Source organism: Colletotrichum truncatum, assembly GCF_014235925.2.
Source record: "Colletotrichum truncatum strain CMES1059 chromosome Unknown Contig_0005, whole genome shotgun sequence".
NCBI lineage: Eukaryota > Fungi > Ascomycota > Sordariomycetes > Glomerellales > Glomerellaceae > Colletotrichum > Colletotrichum truncatum.
In genome coordinates, this window is record NW_027222402.1 from 20216 (window position 1) to 40814 (window position 20599).

General features: G+C 41.1%; 5 protein-coding genes across 5 annotated transcripts; 4 read left to right on the plus strand and 1 right to left on the minus strand.

Annotated features, from left to right (window-relative positions):
• Window positions 1–3374: 3374 nt before the first annotated feature.
• CTRU02_208003 (uncharacterized protein) lies at window positions 3375–3485 on the plus strand (the record flags this gene model as incomplete). Its single annotated transcript, XM_070205013.1, has 1 exon — window positions 3375–3485. The coding sequence occupies one exon, from the start codon at window positions 3375–3377 to the stop codon at window positions 3483–3485; it is 111 nt and encodes a 36-aa protein (XP_070061088.1).
• Window positions 3486–3697: 212 nt separating this feature from the next.
• On the plus strand, window positions 3698–6637 carry CTRU02_208004 (uncharacterized protein; the record flags this gene model as incomplete). The annotated part of the gene is made up of 3 exons (XM_070205014.1): window positions 3698–4132; window positions 4253–4353; window positions 4423–6637. The coding sequence occupies 3 exons, from the start codon at window positions 3698–3700 to the stop codon at window positions 6635–6637; spliced, it is 2751 nt and encodes a 916-aa protein (XP_070061089.1).
• A 129-nt stretch (window positions 6638–6766) lies between these two features.
• CTRU02_208005 (uncharacterized protein) lies at window positions 6767–7648 on the minus strand (the record flags this gene model as incomplete). The annotated part of the gene is made up of 3 exons (XM_070205015.1): window positions 6767–7015; window positions 7064–7267; window positions 7643–7648. 3 exons carry the CDS (start codon window positions 7646–7648, stop codon window positions 6767–6769), a joined length of 459 nt encoding a protein of 152 aa, XP_070061090.1.
• A 6324-nt stretch (window positions 7649–13972) lies between these two features.
• CTRU02_208006 (reverse transcriptase domain protein) lies at window positions 13973–16607 on the plus strand (the record flags this gene model as incomplete). Its single annotated transcript, XM_070205016.1, has 2 exons — window positions 13973–16535; window positions 16594–16607. The coding sequence occupies 2 exons, from the start codon at window positions 13973–13975 to the stop codon at window positions 16605–16607; spliced, it is 2577 nt and encodes an 858-aa protein (XP_070061091.1).
• Window positions 16608–16698: 91 nt separating this feature from the next.
• Window positions 16699–20067, plus strand: CTRU02_208007 (reverse transcriptase domain protein; the record flags this gene model as incomplete). Its single annotated transcript, XM_070205017.1, has 1 exon — window positions 16699–20067. The coding sequence occupies one exon, from the start codon at window positions 16699–16701 to the stop codon at window positions 20065–20067; it is 3369 nt and encodes a 1122-aa protein (XP_070061092.1).
• Between the last annotated feature and the right edge of the window lie 532 nt (window positions 20068–20599).

Below are 20599 nucleotides of genomic sequence, written 5' to 3' on the forward strand. Positions count from 1 at the left end.
TTTTGTAAGTCCTACTAAGTCTTAGATAAGACTAAATAGGATAAATAAGTAAAATAGAAGTATAATATACTTATACTTCTAACATTACTTTATTATTTATCTTTATACTACTTATTTATAAAGACTTTACTTCTTTTATTTAACTCTAAAATAACTATTATATTTACTTATAAAAAGTTACCTATATATTATTTTTAATTAACTATAGAAACTTTATTATTATTTAGATTATTAAACTATATAAGACTTTACTTAGCTAATTAATTATATAAAGATTTAAAAACTTTAAAACTTACTTAGAAGTAAAGAACTTAATTTAAATTAATTCCTTCTATATAAAGGTTTTTAAGTTTATAAAGGTATTATAAAGCCTATATAAACCTTTTTATTAGTTATAAACTTCTATAATATATAATATCTATAAATTAAAGTATATAACTTCTTATAATAATATCTTAAAGAATATATTAAGGCTAGGATTTAATTAGAACTTTACTTATTATTAAAATAAAATAGAGGTATTAAATAAGTAGAAGAATAGTTTTATAACTATAAGATTAGTATAGATAAACTTTATATATTACTATTAAGAGGTAATAATAGTTTAGAAATAGATAAAACTTAAGTATATAGAGTATACTTAAATAATTATTTCCTCTTATTATACTACTATTTCGTCCTCTTTCTTATCCTTCTAACTACCCCCCTTAAGAGTTATATCCTCTTAAATAACGTCTATATAGCCTTATTACTTAACTTATAAGTATATATACTTATATAACTTTATTCTTTCTCTCTCCTACTTTATTACTTCTTATACTTTAAGAGAAGGCTTTTATTTAGTTTAAGTTTAAATTTAAGTTAGAGGTTTAGGTATAGGCGCTTTTATAAATATATTAATAATAAGTAAAGGTATTATATTAGTTATTATTATATTAAGTATATATTATTTTAATTATAACTTCTTTAATACTTATAATTTAATAATAAGTAGATCTACTTAACTTTTAAAAATAAGTATAATAGTATAAATGTTGGAATAACGATAATCACATGACCGTACGACAAGGCTGTCACAGGCAAAGGGGTGTATAGGTGGCATGACTAGCACCTGTAACACCTAAATGTCTGAGGAAGGGATCATGGTTTATTACCTGTCATGCACGACTCGTGTCTAGGTATGGACAGAGATATATCTGTTCGTACGGAAGGCAACATCTAGTTAGGAAAGGTAATCACGGAAAATAGAATCTTTGGTTCACCCTACATTTATGACAGTACGATCGTACAGAGAGCCCATTCAACACTGATCAGTGATTGCTTGGCAGTCACGAGTGATTGCATCGTGCGATCACAGATTAGCAAGAGTGAAGAGACAAGATCGAGGTTTTACGGCCGGGCTACCGGGTAGTCTCGTACGCAAGTACGAGGCGAGAAATTCGAAAGAATACCTAAGGGGTCACGCTAGGAAATCTCTTGTGCTAAGAGCCTTAGCCTAGTTGTTGTCGCTGCGGTGAGTCGTAACCGGACAACTAGCCTGAGAAGACGGTTTGTTATAATATCGTACGAGACAGATTCTTGTTGTCGCTGCGGTGAGTCGTAACCGGACAAGAATCCTATCGTGCAATACTTTAGCAAATAGTGTGCGCAACGGCACATTTCAACAACCATCCAACTAGATACCGTACGATACGAAACGGTTGCCAACATGACGACATCAGGAGAACCTGATATCGTACAGCAAGACCTCCTCCAGGAGGAGGAAAATGACTATGAGGTCACGTACGAAGACATGAGTGCAAAGAGTACTATTCCTATTAGTATATGGAAGAAGTCTACAGATCCGAAATACTGGGGAGACTTAGTCGATATCGAAACAGGACCTTCGGAGAAACAATTAACAACATACGTCGGCTACGTAATGATGGAAATCATACACCTAGACCCTCCACAGGAAGTACTTACTACGAAATTGTACGAGGACTTCCATCAATGGTCGCCATACCAATGGGACTTAGTTAACCGGACGTACAAAACCGAGTTCGCACGACTACTTAAACTAAAAGGCTTTCAACTACCTAAATCAAGGACGGTTTCAGAACAATTAGTCGATATAGTCTCAGACATAGCAAAAGGATTCGATTCTACGGACGACCGGGATAATTCCCAGACAAGAACATCAAGCCGTACGAACATTATTACACGCACACCGGTCCGAACCACAGAGACAACTACACGTCAGACTTTAGCTGAACCAGCGATAGAGTCAATCGAACCTTCGTACGATACCGAACGAGCAAGCAGGAAGTCAAATACTCGAGATCAATCAAGCACACAGAATCTACCCCCAGGGGCAAGATATACCCAGGAGATCGAGAGCTTCCCACAGATACAGGATCGTACAACAAGTATCTATACAGCAAACAGTATTTACGATCTTCCACCACGACGCATAGTCCAGAATGGACCGTGCGAACCAAGCACGATTGCGGTCTTTCAGAAGGGATGGAAGAAAGAGAGGAACTATACTGGCAAACCGTACGATATCCTGTATGACAAGGCCAAGATTTTCATCAGCTTCTGCAGACGATTGCGAATAACAGAGGACCAATACCATGCCGTGTTTCCAGACATCTTAGCCGATCGTGCGGAGGAATTCTACCTCCACCATATCGGGCCAACAAAGAGGTGGGACGAGATTTACAAGATGCTAGATGCACATTTCAATACAGACATCAACCACAATCTCTACTATACAGATTGGACAACATTATCTTTCGTACGAGTTAAACGTGAGGAACCAGACAAGAAACCGATCGAGGTCCTCGAAGCATTATTTGATAAGTTATCTCTCGTACAACGAGCACTAGGTACAGGATTCCAAGGAGAAATTATGCTTCGCACGCAAGTTATCCAGGCATGCCGAGGCGTACCAGAGCTAGAGAACGCCCTCAGTAATCACAAGTCTGACCAGACATGTGAGGAGCTATTCTCTAACTTACGAGCCTCGCTACAAGTTGCAATCGATAGGAAGACAATATCGTACGACATTAACTTTGTCGATAGGCGGTATAATTCCAACCAGAGAAGCAGACATAAGCAACAACCCTACCGAAGACCTCAAGGACAGACGTACGAAAGACAAGACCAAGGGAACATATCCCAAGGAAAACCTACCCGTACGAACACAAGCAAAAGATGCTTCATCTGTAAGAAGACAGGCTGTTGGTCGACAAACCATTCTGATGAGGAACGCAAATATGCAAGAGACCAATACCTACAAGCATGTTATACACTCCACCAGGAGCCGTACGATGATTTTACAGCATATCTACAAGAAGTAGAGGGAGATAACCCTGTTGAAAATATTTCTGATGGTGACGATGATGATACTGGAGACGAGGAGGTTTCAATTTTCCTTACTTCAGCAGCATTCTTCCACCGTACGACAGGGGAAGACATTTTCTCAGCTCCAAAGACAGTAGAAGCAACTCAATTCGTACTACAAGACCCATATACATCAGTTTACCAAGGGGAACTTTGGGACACAGGTGCAGCGAAAGTTTCTACAGTCGGCAAGTCACAGGTCATAGCATACCTCAGGGAAAACCCACAAGCAAAAGTATCCTGGAAACCAGGGTCGGTCTACGTACGATTCGGAGACGGACGCTTAAACACATCAATCGGGACTATCATCATGGAGAATCCAATCGGACGAGTGAAGTACCATATCTTCGAGTCAGCTACGCCATTCTTATTCTCTTTAAAAGATGCAGATAGACTAAAGGCATACTTCAACAACATTGCGAATGTTATCGTACGACGAGATGGGAAACATATTCCAGTCGTACGCAAATGGGGCCATGCTTTTTTCAATCTCAGCAAAAGAGAGTCAAGTATTTTCTTTACGGAGGTACAACTAAGGCGTTTACATAGACGATTTGGACATCCTCGTACGGAACGACTATACCAACTTCTGAAAAACGCTGGACACGACGATATTAGCCAGTCGATTTTAGAAAAGGTCCAGAAGTTCTGTCACAACTGCCAGTCGCACGATCCAGCTCCAAGGAGATTTAAGTTCTCCCTTAAGGACGAGAGCTATTTCAATTACGAAATCGTGGTAGATGTCGTACGACTGAAGGACAAAAATGCCTTACATGTGATCGATACGGAAACAAGCTTTCAAGGAGCAACATTCCTAAAATCCCTTTCCGCACGAGACACATGGAATGCGTTAACCAAATGTTGGATTAACACCTATGTCGGTCCACCAGACCATATCGTACACGATCCGGGGACAAACTTCGCATCTACTGAATTCCGCAAACATGCCGAAATTATGGGTATTACGTGCGATGAGATGCCAGTAGAAGCACACTGGGCAGTCGGCAAAGTCGAGAGAGCTCACGCTCCCTTAAGGCGAGCGTACGATATCCTTCATACCGAACTCAGTCATAATACAGACGATGAGACAATCCTACAGATGGCTATCAAAGCGTTAAACGATACAGCTGGACCGTACGGAATCGTACCAACACTTCTGGTATTCGGTACTTATCCACGTATTAACAAGGATTCACCACCATCACCAGAAATCGTACAACGGGCAGAAGCCGCCCAGAAGGCAAGGAAGTTACTTCAAGGCATCCGCGCAGAGGTTGAGATCAACCGTGCGATCAATACAAGGAACGGTCCTAATATTCAACAAGTCTTATCCCTCCCTATCCAGAGCGAAGTCATGGTATGGAGAGAAAACAAGGGATGGACCGGACCGTACGAAGTACAGGGGATTGAGGGACATAATGTAACTGTGAACATGATAAACGGACCTACACAGTTTCGGGCGACACACGTCAAACCATACTATAGGGACGATACACAACCCCAGGAAGAGTCTGAACCAGACGTCGCACGGCAAATCCCTCAACCACAACCAAGGAAAAGAGGACGGCCAAAGAAGGGTCAAAGAAGGGCCGTACGACAATCCCCAAGACATTTTCTCACTCAGAAAGAGAAAGACAACTACGAGTTAGCAGTAAAACTCCGACTTGACAACATAATCACAACACCAGGATTACCGTACGAAGAGTCGGATAGGATTGAGATCGACGCGTTAATCAACCAGGGAGTCTTTACCTTTATTCGGTACGACCCAGACAAACACTCCAACATACGGATCTTTCGTACACGAATGGTTAGAGAAATCAAAAACAAAACCACGAAGCCGTACGAAAAGTCAAGACTAGTAATCCAAGGATATGGTGACCAGGAAAAGGAGGAAATCCTTACACAGGCACCAACGATCCAGAGGATGAGTCAGAGACTACTCCTCGCCCTTGGACCTACCCTCGTACGAGACTTCAAGTGTCAAGGAGAACTCAGGGATATTACGCAGGCATATACCCAATCGGACGATCCATTAAAAAGAACAATTATCGCACGACTTCCCAGGGAACTCGAGGGTAAATACCCAGAAAGAACACTCCTACATATCGTGAAGCCGCTCTACGGATTAGCAGAATCAGGTCTTTACTGGTATAAGACGTACGCTACACACCACAAGGAGGACCTTGGAATGATAGAGTCAACGTACGACCCATGCCTCCTTTATACTACGACAGGAGCAGACGACTTTGGTATCACGGCAATGCAAACAGACGATACAATGAGTTTCGCAACAGCAAGTTTCTCCGTACGGGAAGAGGAACAATTGGAGAAGAAGGGCCTTCGTGCGAAGCCGAAAACAATCCTATCACATAACCAAGAAGTAGATTTCAATGGCGGCAGGATTCAGTCGTACGAAGACTACTTTACTTTCTTACAGAAAGGACAAGTTAAGCAGCTCAATACTATAGAGATAGATGCACTTGATGCACGACAACAGTACGTTTCGCAGCGGGCAAGGGGCGCATACCTTGCTTCAATATGCCAGCCAGAGGCATCGTACGATTTAGCAGTCGCAGCTCAGATCAAAGAACCAAGTAAAGAGGACATTGAAGCTCTGAACGTACGACTTCAATGGCAAATAGACAACCCTGATCGAGGTCTTAAATATATTCCACTCGACTTCGTACGAACAAAGATGTATATCTTCACAGACGGATCATTTGCAAATAATACAGACCTTTCATCACAGCTTGGATTTGTTATCGTACTTGCAGAGGAAACAGCTCGTACGACGACAGACTTTGAGATCAATGGAAATATTATCCACTGGAGCTCAACGAAATGCAAACGAGTGACTCGAAGCGTACTAGCTAGCGAACTATACGGAATGACTACAGGCTTTGACAGTGGCATATCGTTAAGCAGTACCTTGAACCGGATTCTTCGTACGCTCAACCTCCCAGGAATTCCAGTCGTGATTTGTACAGACTCAAGATCTCTGTATGAATGCCTCGTACGACTAGGAACTACTGATGAGAAAAGACTTATGATCGATATCATGAGCCTGAGGGAGTCGTACGAGAAGAAAGAAATCTCAGAAGTGAGATGGATCGATGGCAAAGACAATCCAGCAGATGCTTTCACAAAGAAGTCATCAAATTCAGCGCTCGAGCAGTTAATTACGACAAGCAAGCTCAGGATAAGAATCGAAGCGTACGTGGATAGACTTGGGGGAAAAGACGAATGACAATCAACTCGTGCGATTTTACTATCGTACGAAAACCCCAATACCAAGATCCACCACCAGATGTTAGTCTATGAGAGCCGGACCCTTGAGATCATAGATAACCACCGTACGAATGAACCAATCCCCCAATTACTCCTTCTCAATCAGCTGCGGGTTGTGAGAAGAGCCAAGGAAGCTGCCAGAGGTGCCGACACCACGACCAAGCTTGCGACCAGGCGTACGGTCGGGCTGGCGAGCGCCACGGGCGTACGGCTTCCGATAGTTAGAGCGACGGGGAGACTCATCATCATCATCGTTGTCGGAATGGTTGCTACCACCAGACGAATCGGACGAACCATCCTCCTGACCACGGTGAGAGCAACGAGCGCCGTGCGACTGCTAGACGCATTCCGCACACGAGCCATCAGAGAGGGTCCTGAGACGAACACACTCCCGGAATCGAGGAGAGCCAGAGGTCGCACACTTGCTGGCGCAAGCAGGCATCGTACGACCTCGAGACTGAATGATGATCGCGATGAAGTAACTAGAGCGTCGTATGATAGAGGCGACGAACTCTTGAACGCTCATGTTGCCAGTCATACGCACTTCAATGTCGTGCGACGGCAGGGCAAGAGCATTACGTTCATCGTTCTAGACCATGGTTAGAAAACATAAAAGAAAAAAAAAAAAAAGCGTTGAATGAGAATGATTGTTCAACGTACGAAGAGAAGAGAGAAGAAGTGGTGTACGAAGAGGAGAAAAGGTAAGTAAGAGGAAAAGAAGAAAAGACGCGTTTTTATCATTTCAATACGGAAAGTTCTGCCTAAGTAGGCAGGAAAAAAAAACAAGAAAAAGTGAGGTGAAGCAATAGAGGAAGGCACGTAGGACACGCGACTTACTCAACCGACAAGAGAGGAAGGCGTACGAGACGACTTCCTACATTCACCCTTACGACATATATTAATCAAGTAAAGCTATTACGAACTGGAATAGCGCAACCTAATTGGACAAAGGATAGGCACGTACGGTCATAAAAAGAAAAGTTGTGAGTGTTGGAATAACGATAATCACATGACCGTACGACAAGGCTGTCACAGGCAAAGGGGTGTATAGGTGGCATGACTAGCACCTGTAACACCTAAATGTCTGAGGAAGGGATCATGGTTTATTACCTGTCATGCACGACTCGTGTCTAGGTATGGACAGAGATATATCTGTTCGTACGGAAGGCAACATCTAGTTAGGAAAGGTAATCACGGAAAATAGAATCTTTGGTTCACCCTACATTTATGACAGTACGATCGTACAGAGAGCCCATTCAACAATAAATATCTTTATTAAGAGTAATTAAGAATTTATAAAGAAAGGTAAAAAGGTCTTTAGCTTTATATACTACTTTATAAAACTTATATATATTTATAAGATTCTTTAAAGTAATAAGTATTATCTTCTAGTTTTAGTTAAGGAATTGCTTCTTAGATATAAACTTTACTAAGATCTTACTTATTATATCTATATATAAAGTAAACTTAGAAGTTAATAAGAATTATAACTTCTTAATAAACTTTTTAATAAACTAAACTTAAGTATATATTTAAATAGAGATTCTATTTATATTTATAATATAGAAAGATATAAGTTATAAGTAAATAATAATATCTATAATTAGGTTTAGAACTAGTTTCTTCTAGGTTTACTAAATACTAGCTATATACTTCTCTAAGCCCTTAATAAGAGTAGTAAAGAGACTATATTAGAACGGTAGGTAGGATATTATATATATAGTACGATATCTTTATAATAGGGTATTTAGAGTAAGGGAACTTATACTTAGAGTAGGGCTTTAATAGTAAAGAATGTATAGGCTTATATTAAAGCTAAGTTAGTTAAGGAACTAATAGCTAGCTAAGGGAGAGAATTAGGCTAGTTATATAAGTAAATAACATCGCCTATAATAGCTAATATAGGAAGTTATAAGCTAGGTTTAGTATATATAAGTATATACGTAAACTAGCTTATAAATCAGCTTATAAATTAGACTAGAATCTTCTTTAACTAAATAGACTTTTAGATAAGGTTAAGAGAGTATTCCGTAAAGATCTAAATTTAATACGTTAGAACTAGTAAGTAACTATTCTAGCTAGTTACTCTATAAGTCTTACTAAGTCTTAGATAAGACTAAATAGGATAAATAAGTAGAATAGAAGTAGAATATACTTATACTTCTAATGCCCCCTCTTTTATACTATTTAGTAGAAAAGATAGAAGGGTAATTCTAGTTAATACTAGAAGAGGAATCTAAACCTATAAGTTTAATAAACTTAGTAAAGTTAGGTTTAAATAAAGGCTTAGTTAACCCGTCGGCTAGTATACTAGTAGAAGGAATATAGGATATAGAGATATTTCCTTTTTCTACTTCTTACCTAGTATAATAATAGTATATCGCCGTATGTTTTATTCGATTATGATATTCCGGGTTATAAGCTAGGTTTAAGGCTCCGTTATTATTAGTTTTAATTAGTATAGGCTTATAGTTAAAGCCTAGTTTAAATAAGAGACCTTATAGCTAAATAGCCTCTCGTATAGCCTCTTGAAGGCCGTTGAATTCAGCCTTAGTTATAGAGAGGGCTATAGTTAATTGTTTCTTAGATTTCTAGCTAATAGGGCTACCGTTTAAAGTAAATAAGTAGCTGCTAGTTGATTTCCTAGTAGTAAGGCAATTAGCCTAGCTAGAATCCGTATAGCCTATTAATTTAGGCTTTTAAATATTTGAGTTAGACTTATAGTTAATACTATAGTCTTTAGTAGTTAAAAGGTATTAGATTATACTTATAACTACCTTTAATAGTAGTTGAGTAGGATTATAAAGAAACCGGCTAATAAAGGAAATACTAAAGGCTAAATCAACCCTAGTTATATACATAGCCTAGATTAAAGAGCTAACTAAATATTGATATAGTTTTAATAGCTCTTTAGAGGGTTGATAGTTAGCGTTATTCTGCCCTAAGTCTTGCTTTAGAATCCTAGAAGATATAGGGATATTAGAGCCTTTAAGGTGTTTAAAGTTATTATTTTCTAGGATTTGTTAAATATAGTGGCTTTGAGAGATTTAAAGAGACCTATTAGGTCTATCTCTAGTAATCCTAAGACCTAGAAAATAGCTGATTTCGCCTAGATCCTTAATTTCAACGAAGTTAGAAACTAATAACTTAAGCTTCTTTATTTCGTTAGGATTCTTAGCAAATATAATAAAATCATCGACGTGGGTTATTATAATAATAGGATTTTCTTGATTATTATTATAGTAGGTTGCTTCGTCGGATTTAAGAGGTTATAAGCCTAGTTGTTTAAATATAGCCTTGACTTTGATTTACTACTATCGAGAACTTTGCTTTAGGCTGTATAAGGCTTTTTCTAGCTTTAGAACCTGATTACTAGTAGGATTATATCCTATAGTGTTTTGTTTAGGGTTCTATTTAAAGAATTCAGCTAGAGGAATATTAGAGGTATCTAAATAGATTTCTTCCTCTAATTCGCCGTTTAAAAAAGCTCCTATAATATCGATATAATAAATTTCCCAATCGTAATAAGCAGCAAGGGCAAATAAAACCCTATAAGTTATAGGGTTAGACCCTATAGTAAAAGTTTAGAAATAATTGATTCTATAACGTTATTCGAAGCCTCTAGCTATAAGGCGGGCTTTATATTTATCGATTTCTCCGTTAGGTAATAATTTTCACTTAAATACCTATCGTGCTATTATAGGCTAGGTTATAGCTAATTTAGAATTTATAGCCTTAAAGGTGCCTTTAGAGATAAGTTAGGAAATCTCTTAATATATAGCTTTAAGCTATTCGTCTTTTTTAAGGCTTTTAAGAACCTATTTAATAGTAGAAGGTTCTTTAGTATAATAACTAGAAAAGAGATAATTTATAATATAGTTATTCTCTTTAATAGTTATATACTCCTCCTTATTCTTAATAGAAGGAAGCCTGATTTCGATTTTATTTTTAAAGTCTCTGTTTTTAAAGACTATAACGTCTTTAGAGACGTCTTTAGAGGGTATAACTTCTTTAGAAATACTAGAAGTAATAGTTTTAGAGGTTTCCTTTAATAAGGTAGTTTCCTCTTTTTTCCCCTCTCTTATAGTATTTCGTATAAAACGAATATGCGTAGCCCTTATGATTCGAGATTTATAAGGCTTAGTAGGGTAGTATATAATATGAATATTCGTAGCCTCTATATAGAGGTATATACCCTCTTGAGTATAGGTATAAACCTTATTTAATTTAACTCGTTTTTCCTTAGGATAATATATATAAACCGAATCTCCTATATTATATAAGGAAGATAAATCGGGTCTATTATCCTTATTAGGAAATATATAGTTGAAAAATGCCTCGTATGGTGTAATAGAGAGTCTTGAAGTGGCTGTATAGTTTAATAACTTAATAATAGCTTTAAAGACTTCATCCTATAGAAATAGAGGTAGTTTTAAAGCTAGTAGTATAGTTCTAGCCTTTTTAACTATAATTCGATTTACTCGTTTAGCTATACCGTTTTATTCTAGCGTATATACAGTAGTAAGCTCTATAACTATCCCTTTAGGTTTAGTATAGGCTTCTAATTTACTTATAGTAAATTCAGTACTATTATTAATTCGTAGTAATTTAGGGTACTAGTTATACTACGTATGATAATATTCTAGCTTATTTTATATAAGAGATAAGATTTTATCCTTAGTAGGACTGAAATCTATGTCTCTATAGCTAGTATAATCGTCGGTATATAGGATAGCGTAAATATTTCTAACTATAGTAGAAGGCGTAATTTTCATAGTATCGATACATAGTCAATCGAGAGGTTTAGTAGCCCTATTATAGTTAACTATAGACTATTATCTAGTTAACTTAGCTTTCTCACAGCTAGGGCATTATAAATCGTCTTTTTTTAACTAGTTAATAGGAATACCCTTAGTTATCTTAGCTATCTTAAATAGGTAAGAATAGCTAGGGTGTCCTAATTTATTATGCTAATCCATAGTAGGATTATTAGGGTTATTACCCTTAAGAATAGGGTTATTTTGACCCTGAGGGTTAGGGTTACCCTCTAATTCCTCAAAAGCTATAAAGTTAGAGGCTTCAGAATTAGATAATTCTTTAATTCTAGAGGATAAATCAACCTCGTTATAGTTAGAGGTTATAGGCTTTTTAGTCTTATTAGTAGAGGAAGACTTATAAGTCTAATCTTTCCTCATACTATTAATATTAAGTTCTGGTTTTCTATATATAGATAGAAAAAATCCCCTTTTAGGGATATTTAAGATAGTAAAGGCTTTATAAGACGGGGTATATAAGAAATTCCCGTTAATATAGCCTCCTAAAATATAGTGCCTTAAACCAGAGATAATATTTATAGGGAAATCCGGTATATATAAGGTATGTTCTAACCTTATAGTTGATTTTTAACCTTTAAAGTAGAGGGGTAGGTCTATAGTACTTAAGCCCTTGGGTTTTATAAGTCTAGCGCCTGTTTTAACTTCTAGGAGGTTGTCTTTAAAAGTATAGGCTGTAAAGAATTCTCTACTATTAGCTATATAAATAGTAGAACCGGAGTCGTATAGCTACTAGTTCCTAGGACTAGAACTAAGGCTATTAGGCCTCTTATTAAAGTAACTAGCATCAATCCCACTATAATATTCTAAATTATAGAAAGAGTAGGAGTTGCTAGGAGGCTGTTTGTTTTCCCTTTTATTACCTTTAGAGGAATTAGGTCTATAATTAGACCTTTTTATCTTTTTTAACTATTGTTAATAATGCTGCCTATGGGTATAGGAATTAGACATAGGGGTGTCCTCTTCACGCCTATTTTCGTTTAATATATCCGTAATAAGGGCTTTTAAAGTAGGTATTTCTTTAGAACGTAAGGCAGTCCTTTGCCTTTTAGCCTAAATAGGAAATAATTTGAATAAGGTAGCTATAAAGACTGTATTTTGGTTTATAGTTTTAATTTTAGCTCCTATAGAGGCTAATTTAAATAAATATGCCTTAAAAGAGCTAATAAATAGATTTAAAGAGCTATAATCTTCGAATTTAATAGCGTGAAACTCGAGATATAGCTATTACCTTAGAACCGGCCCGGAACCTTTATAAGTTTCTTTTAGTAACTTTAGGGCTTCTACTAAGTCTATATTATTAAAGACTAGGCTAAGAGGTTCTAGCTATAAATTCTACCTTATAACTAGTAAGGCTTATGATTTTTACTCTTTAGTTATAGCTAAATAGTTCTTATTATCCTCGAAATATTAAGATAAATTTAGTAATTTAAATTGGATTTAAAGGGTAGTAATCTAGGTATTCTAGTTATCTATACCCTTTAATCGTTGATTTTCAGGCATTAAACAGCCTATAACGGCTCTTATAGCAGTAGTAATAATAGTCATAGTTGAAGACATATCGACTTAATAGGGTACTTTGCCCTTAAGACTGCTTATAATATAGGATATATATAATCCTTAAAAATATAGGGTACGATACCCTTATAAACTACTATTAATAGGGTGCGTTGCCCTTAATAGCCTTAAATAGGGTGCGATACCCAAGCTATTATAGTAGTTATAGTAGCCTAGAATAATAGTTTCTAGGAAGTAGTCCCCTTAATAGTCTCGTATTTAGTAGTACTAAGGGCTTATACTTCGTCTACCTTAATAATACTAGAATAGAGTTAAAGTTTTAGACTTTTTATCTTAGGGGAATATAGCTATTAATATAATAACCTGTTACGACCCGTCAGATGCACTTAACAGACCCACTGGGTCGGGCGGCTACGACAGGACATATGTACGTAGGATCACGGGAACAAGGGTAAACCTCTCGGCAAGGAAGAACTACGTTACAAGTCACGTGACAATCGACCAATCAGGACAGAGTCGACAGAGTCGACGAGCGACTCTGTAGACTCCTGTAAAGGACCAATCAGAAGAGAGTCGATAGAGTCGACGAGCGACTCTATAGACTCTCTAAGACATTGGGAAACGGGACTTGTATATAGACCAGGACTTGAGCATCTGCTTAAGCCTTCTAGATAGTTCTTCAGCAATCAACTTGTGATTCATCCTCGAATGACTTTCAGCTTACCTCTCAGTATTGTGAATACTAAGAACCTCGTTACCATAGTGTAAGACTGATCACCTTACCCTAACCCTACGATCTACCAGAACGACCTCTACGAACCAGTGTTAGTCTCTTACTGCACCTTCTGTTAGCAGAACCCTACTGTCAGATAGCTGGCCGTAACACTTTGATTGCTCCTGTTCAGTAAGTTGCCCTTTGAGACTAACGAACAGTATAAGACAAGATGTCTTCGCACGGAACTACCGAAAACCCTACTCCTGGAACCTCGTCCACGTCCGAGAGACGTATTCCCCAGAATCTGGCCCAAGAGATTCAAGACCAGGAAATGAAGGAGGAATCCGATAGCGATGACGACAATGAAGAACTTAAGCGGCAACTTGAGCGGAACAACAACGAGCTCAGGGAAATGAAAAACCTGTTCAACCAGAACGTCAAAGCCCTCAAGGAGCTACAGGAACAAGCCCGCCGCACCAAAGAACTAGAGAAGGAAGTCACAACCCTTCGAGCTGCCGCGAACGTCATATCAGCTCCTGTCGAAGGAAGAGAACGCCTTAAGCTCAACACCCCTACCACCTTCGACGGAACCCCTGGACAGCTCAAAGGATACTTGGTACAGATACGGACCTACCAAGCCTTCCACATCAACACGTTCCAGAACGATACCGAACGTGTCGTCCACGCCGCCACCTTCTTGAGAGGGAAGGCCCTCGCTTGGTTCGAACCCCTCCAACAAGAATGGCTGGACACCCCTATCGAGAGATACAGTCAAGAAGTGAAGGACATCTTTTTCAGCTTCAGTGGATATGTTAAAGCCCTTCAATCTCTCTTCTTAGACCCCGATGAGAAAAGACAAGCAGAAAGAGAACTGGCGAGCCTACGACAAAACAAATCAGCTACAATGTACGCCGCAGAATTTCGACGACTCGCAGCCAGACTCGACATGACCGACGAAAGCAAAGTCTTCGCTTTCTACCAGGGTCTCAAGGACGACGTCAAGGACGAAATGGCCAAAGTGGACACGCCACCTAGCTTCCTTGATTATGTCGAATACGCCATTAAGATTGACAACCGACTGTTTGAACGACGCAAGGAAAAAGGAGAAAAACGTCAAACAGCCAACTCAGGAAAGAAATACCAATGGCAACCTCAACACAAGTTCAACAACAAAAACCAGAACAACAGGAACAACAATCAGCAGAGCACCGCACATGGACAACACAGTGGACCCATGGACCTGAGCGTCGCGCAAAAAGACAAACCCAGACGCAGAGAATTCAAATGCTACAACTGCGACAAGCCAGGACACATGGCCAGACACTGCATACAGCCTAAGAAACTTACGGCAACCCCTAAGCAAGCCAACGCTGCAACCAAAATCCCTAGCCACGAAGAAAAGGGATGGACAGCCTGCTATGACAATGATTGCACTACGCACAGGCATGCAAAAGAGAATAGTGGATGGTACCCTCAAAACCCAGCAGGACGATCGGGATACGACACCACCAACATACCCAAGGCCATTGCTGTGATAGACCGATACACCGGTGGACCGGATTACACTAAGCAGCGACAAGAGCCACTCGACGACTGGGAACAAGCGAAGAAGGCCGCGGAACTCAACAACGCCTTCCAAGATGGTAGCATTGTGTACCAACCGGGACTCTTATGGGACATCCCACGCCTCGCCAACTATCGACAGACGAATGAAGTAAACACCCCGGAAAGTCTCTCAGAAGAAGAAGCCAGGAAACTCGAAGAAGAAAACGAGACAGCCATCAAACGGATACAAGACGCCATCAACTACACGATGCAAATTCGAAACAACAGCGAAGTTGGAGACACCCTCCAACACATGCGGAAAACCCGAGACCGCCGCATCGCACTACGCGGAAACACCCGAGGACAGTATCAACTCAAGTACAAAGCAACCCAATTTGTCTACCGACCCCAAAACGATGGAAAGACGGAACGAACCCTCGCGGTAGCCAGCAAATACGCCCGCAAAGCCACCGAGCAATTGGATGAAATGCTGAGACAACAACAATTCAGGGACGCCAGCACCCAGACCCGAGTATACCAAGCAAAGGACAACCTAAGCCAACGATGGAGCTCACCATATACCACGGTAGCCAGCGACTCGACCTTTGAATTGCCACAAAGAACCCGCGCTACTCCTCAACCCATCTCGGAATGGGCTGAAGACGTCGCAGACGGACCACCCTCGGCGGAAGTACGTCCACAAGGAACGTCGATAGACGATACCGACCCGGAAGACGCAGAAGAAGAACACCATCTCGACAGAATGGAAAAAATTAAGGAAGTACTAGAATACAAATACATCGACCCCCAAGACGACTGCCAACAGATCGCCTTCCATGCAGAAGAATATCATAACAAAATCCCTACAACAATCACACAAACCCGGGATGAAGAAATATTCTTGGAAGACGATCCCAGGATTACGACACAGCACAGAGAACACAAGGAGATAGCATGGATCTACTGCATCTTCGATCACTGCGCCTACCATCTCTTAAAGAAAGCAGAAAACGAACTATACCCCAAAAGAAAAGAAGAACTGCGAATCCGCAGAGCCCATGAGGAACAAGAACTCTCATATTGGGAAGTACGGGGAGAACCCGGAGAATGGAAAACCAACAACAATGGAATAGCATTCCTACGACCCAGCGTCGAATACCCTCAGAAGTGTGTGAACCACTTCACGGGAGTCTGGTGGAATTGCAGGGAAGACCTATGCAAACTCCACTACATTCCAAAAAGCGAAAGTTGGAGATTCCGACAACAAGAACTAGACAAGCAAGGACAGGACGGCGAGACGCCCAGCCCACCTCGTCTAGGAATCAGAGAAAGTAACCTCGGCAGAGACCGAAAGAAGGGCGAGAAGGCCCTCTACTCAAAAAACTAGGAGAGCCGCCTTGTCCGGGACACATGGCGAGCTCCCCCAGCAAGTCCCTATGTGCTACATTCGACGACGACGCACAAATGAAGATCACAGTAAACCTGGGCGGATACACCACACAGGTCCTGATAGACTCAGGAGCCCAAGGAAACTTTATCGCACCCCGAATAGTGCAACAGCGAGAAATACCATGGAATCAGAAGCAAAACCCTTACCGACTAAGGAATGTGGAAGGGAAAGAAGTCGAGTATGGCGGAGGCAGCATTGATCAGGAGACAGCGCAACTCCCTTTGCTCTACCATGGCCATCAGGAGCTTATCAGCCTCGACATCACGGAGATAGGAAACCACGACGTTATCCTCGGAATTCCATGGCTACGAAGACATAACCCACAAATCGATTGGGTTACCGGCCGAATAAAATTCAATCCAGCCTCTGAGAAGCACTCGACGAAGGCCTCATGCGGATTACTAGCAGCAACCAGAGCAAGACCACGCCTGATGCTAAGGATAAAAGACATTGGCACTAGGACGCTAGCAGCCACGACGATTGACAAAGTCACGGAAGATCCAATGTCAAAGATACCTGTTGAATACAGGGTCTACAGCAAACTCTTTGCACCAGAACTCGAGACCGGATTACCGGAACACAGCAAGTGGGATCACAAGATCGAAATTAAGGAAGGACACGAACCCACCTTTAACAAAATATACCCACTCAACCAAGAAGAAATGAAAGCCTTAGACGAATGGCTTGACGAAAATCTTGCGAAAGGATTCATCAGACCTTCGAAATCACCCGCAGGATACCCCGTACTATTCGTACCAAAGAAGAACGGGAAGAAACGACTTTGTGTCGATTATCGACGACTCAACGATATTACGATCAAAGACTGTTACCCACTGCCCCTCATATCGGAACTAAGAGACCTACTCTACGAGGCCCAATGGTTCACAGCCTTGGACCTTAAAGGAGCCTACAACCTTATCCGAATTGCAGAAGGAGATGAGTGGAAAACAGCCTTCCGAACGAGAAGAGGACAGTTTGAAACGTTAGTCATGCCATTTGGACTCACCAACGCACCGGCTACATTCCAAACTATGATCAACCAAGTACTACGGGAATATCTGGACAAGTCTGTTGTTGTGTACCTCGACGACATCCTTATATTCTCCAAAACGTTGGAAGAACACAAGAAGCATGTCCACGAGATTCTCAAAGCACTCGAACAAGCGAAGCTACTTGTGGAACCAGAGAAGAGTCTGTTTCACAAACAGGAAGTAGAATTTTTAGGGTTCACAATCACGCCAGGCGTAATCAAGATGTCCCCTAACAAAATCAAGGCTGTGCAAGAATGGCCTACACCAGAAAACCCGAAGGACATACTATCCTTCTTAGGATTTGTCAACTTCTACCGAAAATTCCTCAAAGACTACTCCAAAACGATATTGCCTCTTACCGAACTCACTAAGAAAAATGCACCTTGGGAATGGACAGACAAACAACAGAAAGCGTTCCAAGAAGTCAAGGACAAGGTCACATCGGAACCCGTCATCCAGATTCCGAACCCTGAGAAGCCCTTCGAGCTCGAAACGGATGCTTCGAACGAAGCTGAAGGAGCGCAGCTAGGCCAAAGGGACGAGAACGGAGTCCTACACCCCTGTGGATTCTTTTCAAGGAAGTTCCAAGGACCTGAACTGAATTACCAGATCCATGATAAGGAACTTATGGCAATTATCGACGCATTCAAAGAATGGAGACCCCAACTATCAGGAACAAAGTACGAAGTAAAAGTGTACACGGATCACAAGAATCTGGCACACTTCACCACTTCGAAAGAGCTCAACAAACGACAAATCAGATGGTCAGAATTCCTCTCAGAATTCAACTTCAGAATCATCTACAGGAAAGGATCAGAAAACGGCAGAGCAGACGCGCTCAGCCGAAGACCCGATTACAAGGACGAAGTCCCAGAAGAAACTCAGGTTATCCTCAAAAAAGACAATGGCGACCTCGTACCCGCCGCGAAACTCTTAATGATCGGCGACCGTGTCAAGACCAGCACGACTGGAAGAATGACACACGACCAGATCAGGGAGATACACAGCGCACCCGCTCACGGTCACCAAGGAGTTACGAAAACCTGGAAACGAATTAGACAACACCACGACAAGCGAGTAACAAGAAAAGACGTCGCTAACGCAATCAAGGATTGCGAAGTCTGCGCAAAAAGTAAGCCCAGCAGACACAAACCATATGGAGAATTACAACCATTGCCAGCACCACCAGCACCCTGGCACTCAATCTCTCTAGACTTTATCGTCAAACTACCAAAATCGAGAGAACCACTCACTAAAGTACAGTACGACAGTATACTAGTGGTTGTGGATAGATTCACGAAGTACGCGTATTTCATACCATACTTGGAATCAAGCACGGCAGAAGACTTAGCATACACCTTTCTCAGGATCATTGTCAGCCAACACGGCCTGCCCCAGGAAATAGTATCAGACAGAGGATCAGTCTTTACGTCCAAGTTCTGGAGATCCCTGATCTCGCAGCTCGGAGCAAAGCACAGCCTCAGCACTGCCTTCCACCCGCAGTCCGACGGACAAACGGAAAGAATCAACCAGATCCTGGAAACGTACCTAAGGAGTTATGTGAACTACGACCAGGACAACTGGGTCAAGTTGTTACCAACCGCACAGTTCGCATACAACAGTTCAATAGGAGAAAGCACGCGAGAATCACCTTTCTTCCTCAACTATGGATTCAACCCTACCGCTTATGGAGAACCCCGAACCGGCTCTGCCGCGATAAAAGCAGTAGCAGACATCAAGAAACTTAAGGAAATCCAACAAAAACTACCCCAAGAACTCGAATTCGTACGGCAAAGAATAAAGAAACACGCCGACCGACATAGGGTGAGAGGCCCACCCCTAAAAGAGGGAGGTAGCGCCTACCTCATACGGCGAAACATCAAAACGAAACGACCTAGCGACAAACTCGACTTCAAAAAACTAGGACCTTTCGAAATCACGAAGAAAATTTCCGAAGTCAACTACGAGTTGAAACTACCGGAAACAATGAAATGTCACCCAGTCTTTCACGTCTCATTATTAGAACCAGCACCGGACGGTACACACACCGAAGACTGCATCATTGTGGAAACAGATGACACCGAATACGAAGTAGAACGCATTCTAGACCACCGGAGGAATGACGAAACAACAGAATACTTCATTAAGTGGAAAAACTATGGACACGAAGACGATTCGTGGGAACCAGCTAAGAACCTGGAACACGCTCAGGAAGAACTCCAACAATACTGGCACCAGAGGACGTCTCTGGACCCCAGTCGTCCAAACCGACGCCAGACCAATCCACAACGCCAATAGCACCCAGGGAATGAAGTGCACCCACAGTTTCCGAGCTAGCACTCTGCAAACCAAGAACCTCGGAACGATACTCATTCTCAACCTCCTCCACACGCCGCAAACCAGATCGAATGAGATCAGTCGCCTCACGATTGATGTCCTTGCGACGCCTTCGTAAACGACGAATCTTCGCCATAAGAGCTAACTGCTCTTCTTCAGCTTTCTCAAGCTCATCATCAATTTTTATTTTCTGTTGCCGAACCCGAATGAGGGAAGCCGCGGAAGGACCGTGAATGTCGCAAGAATGCTTATCGGCAACGCAACGCGAACAACGAGAAGAATTAACTTCGGAAACGACGCAGTCGACACCGGCAGCCGCGCAACCGGAACAAGGGACAGGCATGATGAACCCGAACAAATCGACAAGCTGGCTAAGTTCCTTATAAGCCACAGGGTTCTTTGATTTGGATTTTTGAACGCGACCTGACATGATGTCAGCATTATGAATAAACAAGGAAGCACGATTGACGACTCCCCAACCTGGGAAGCCACG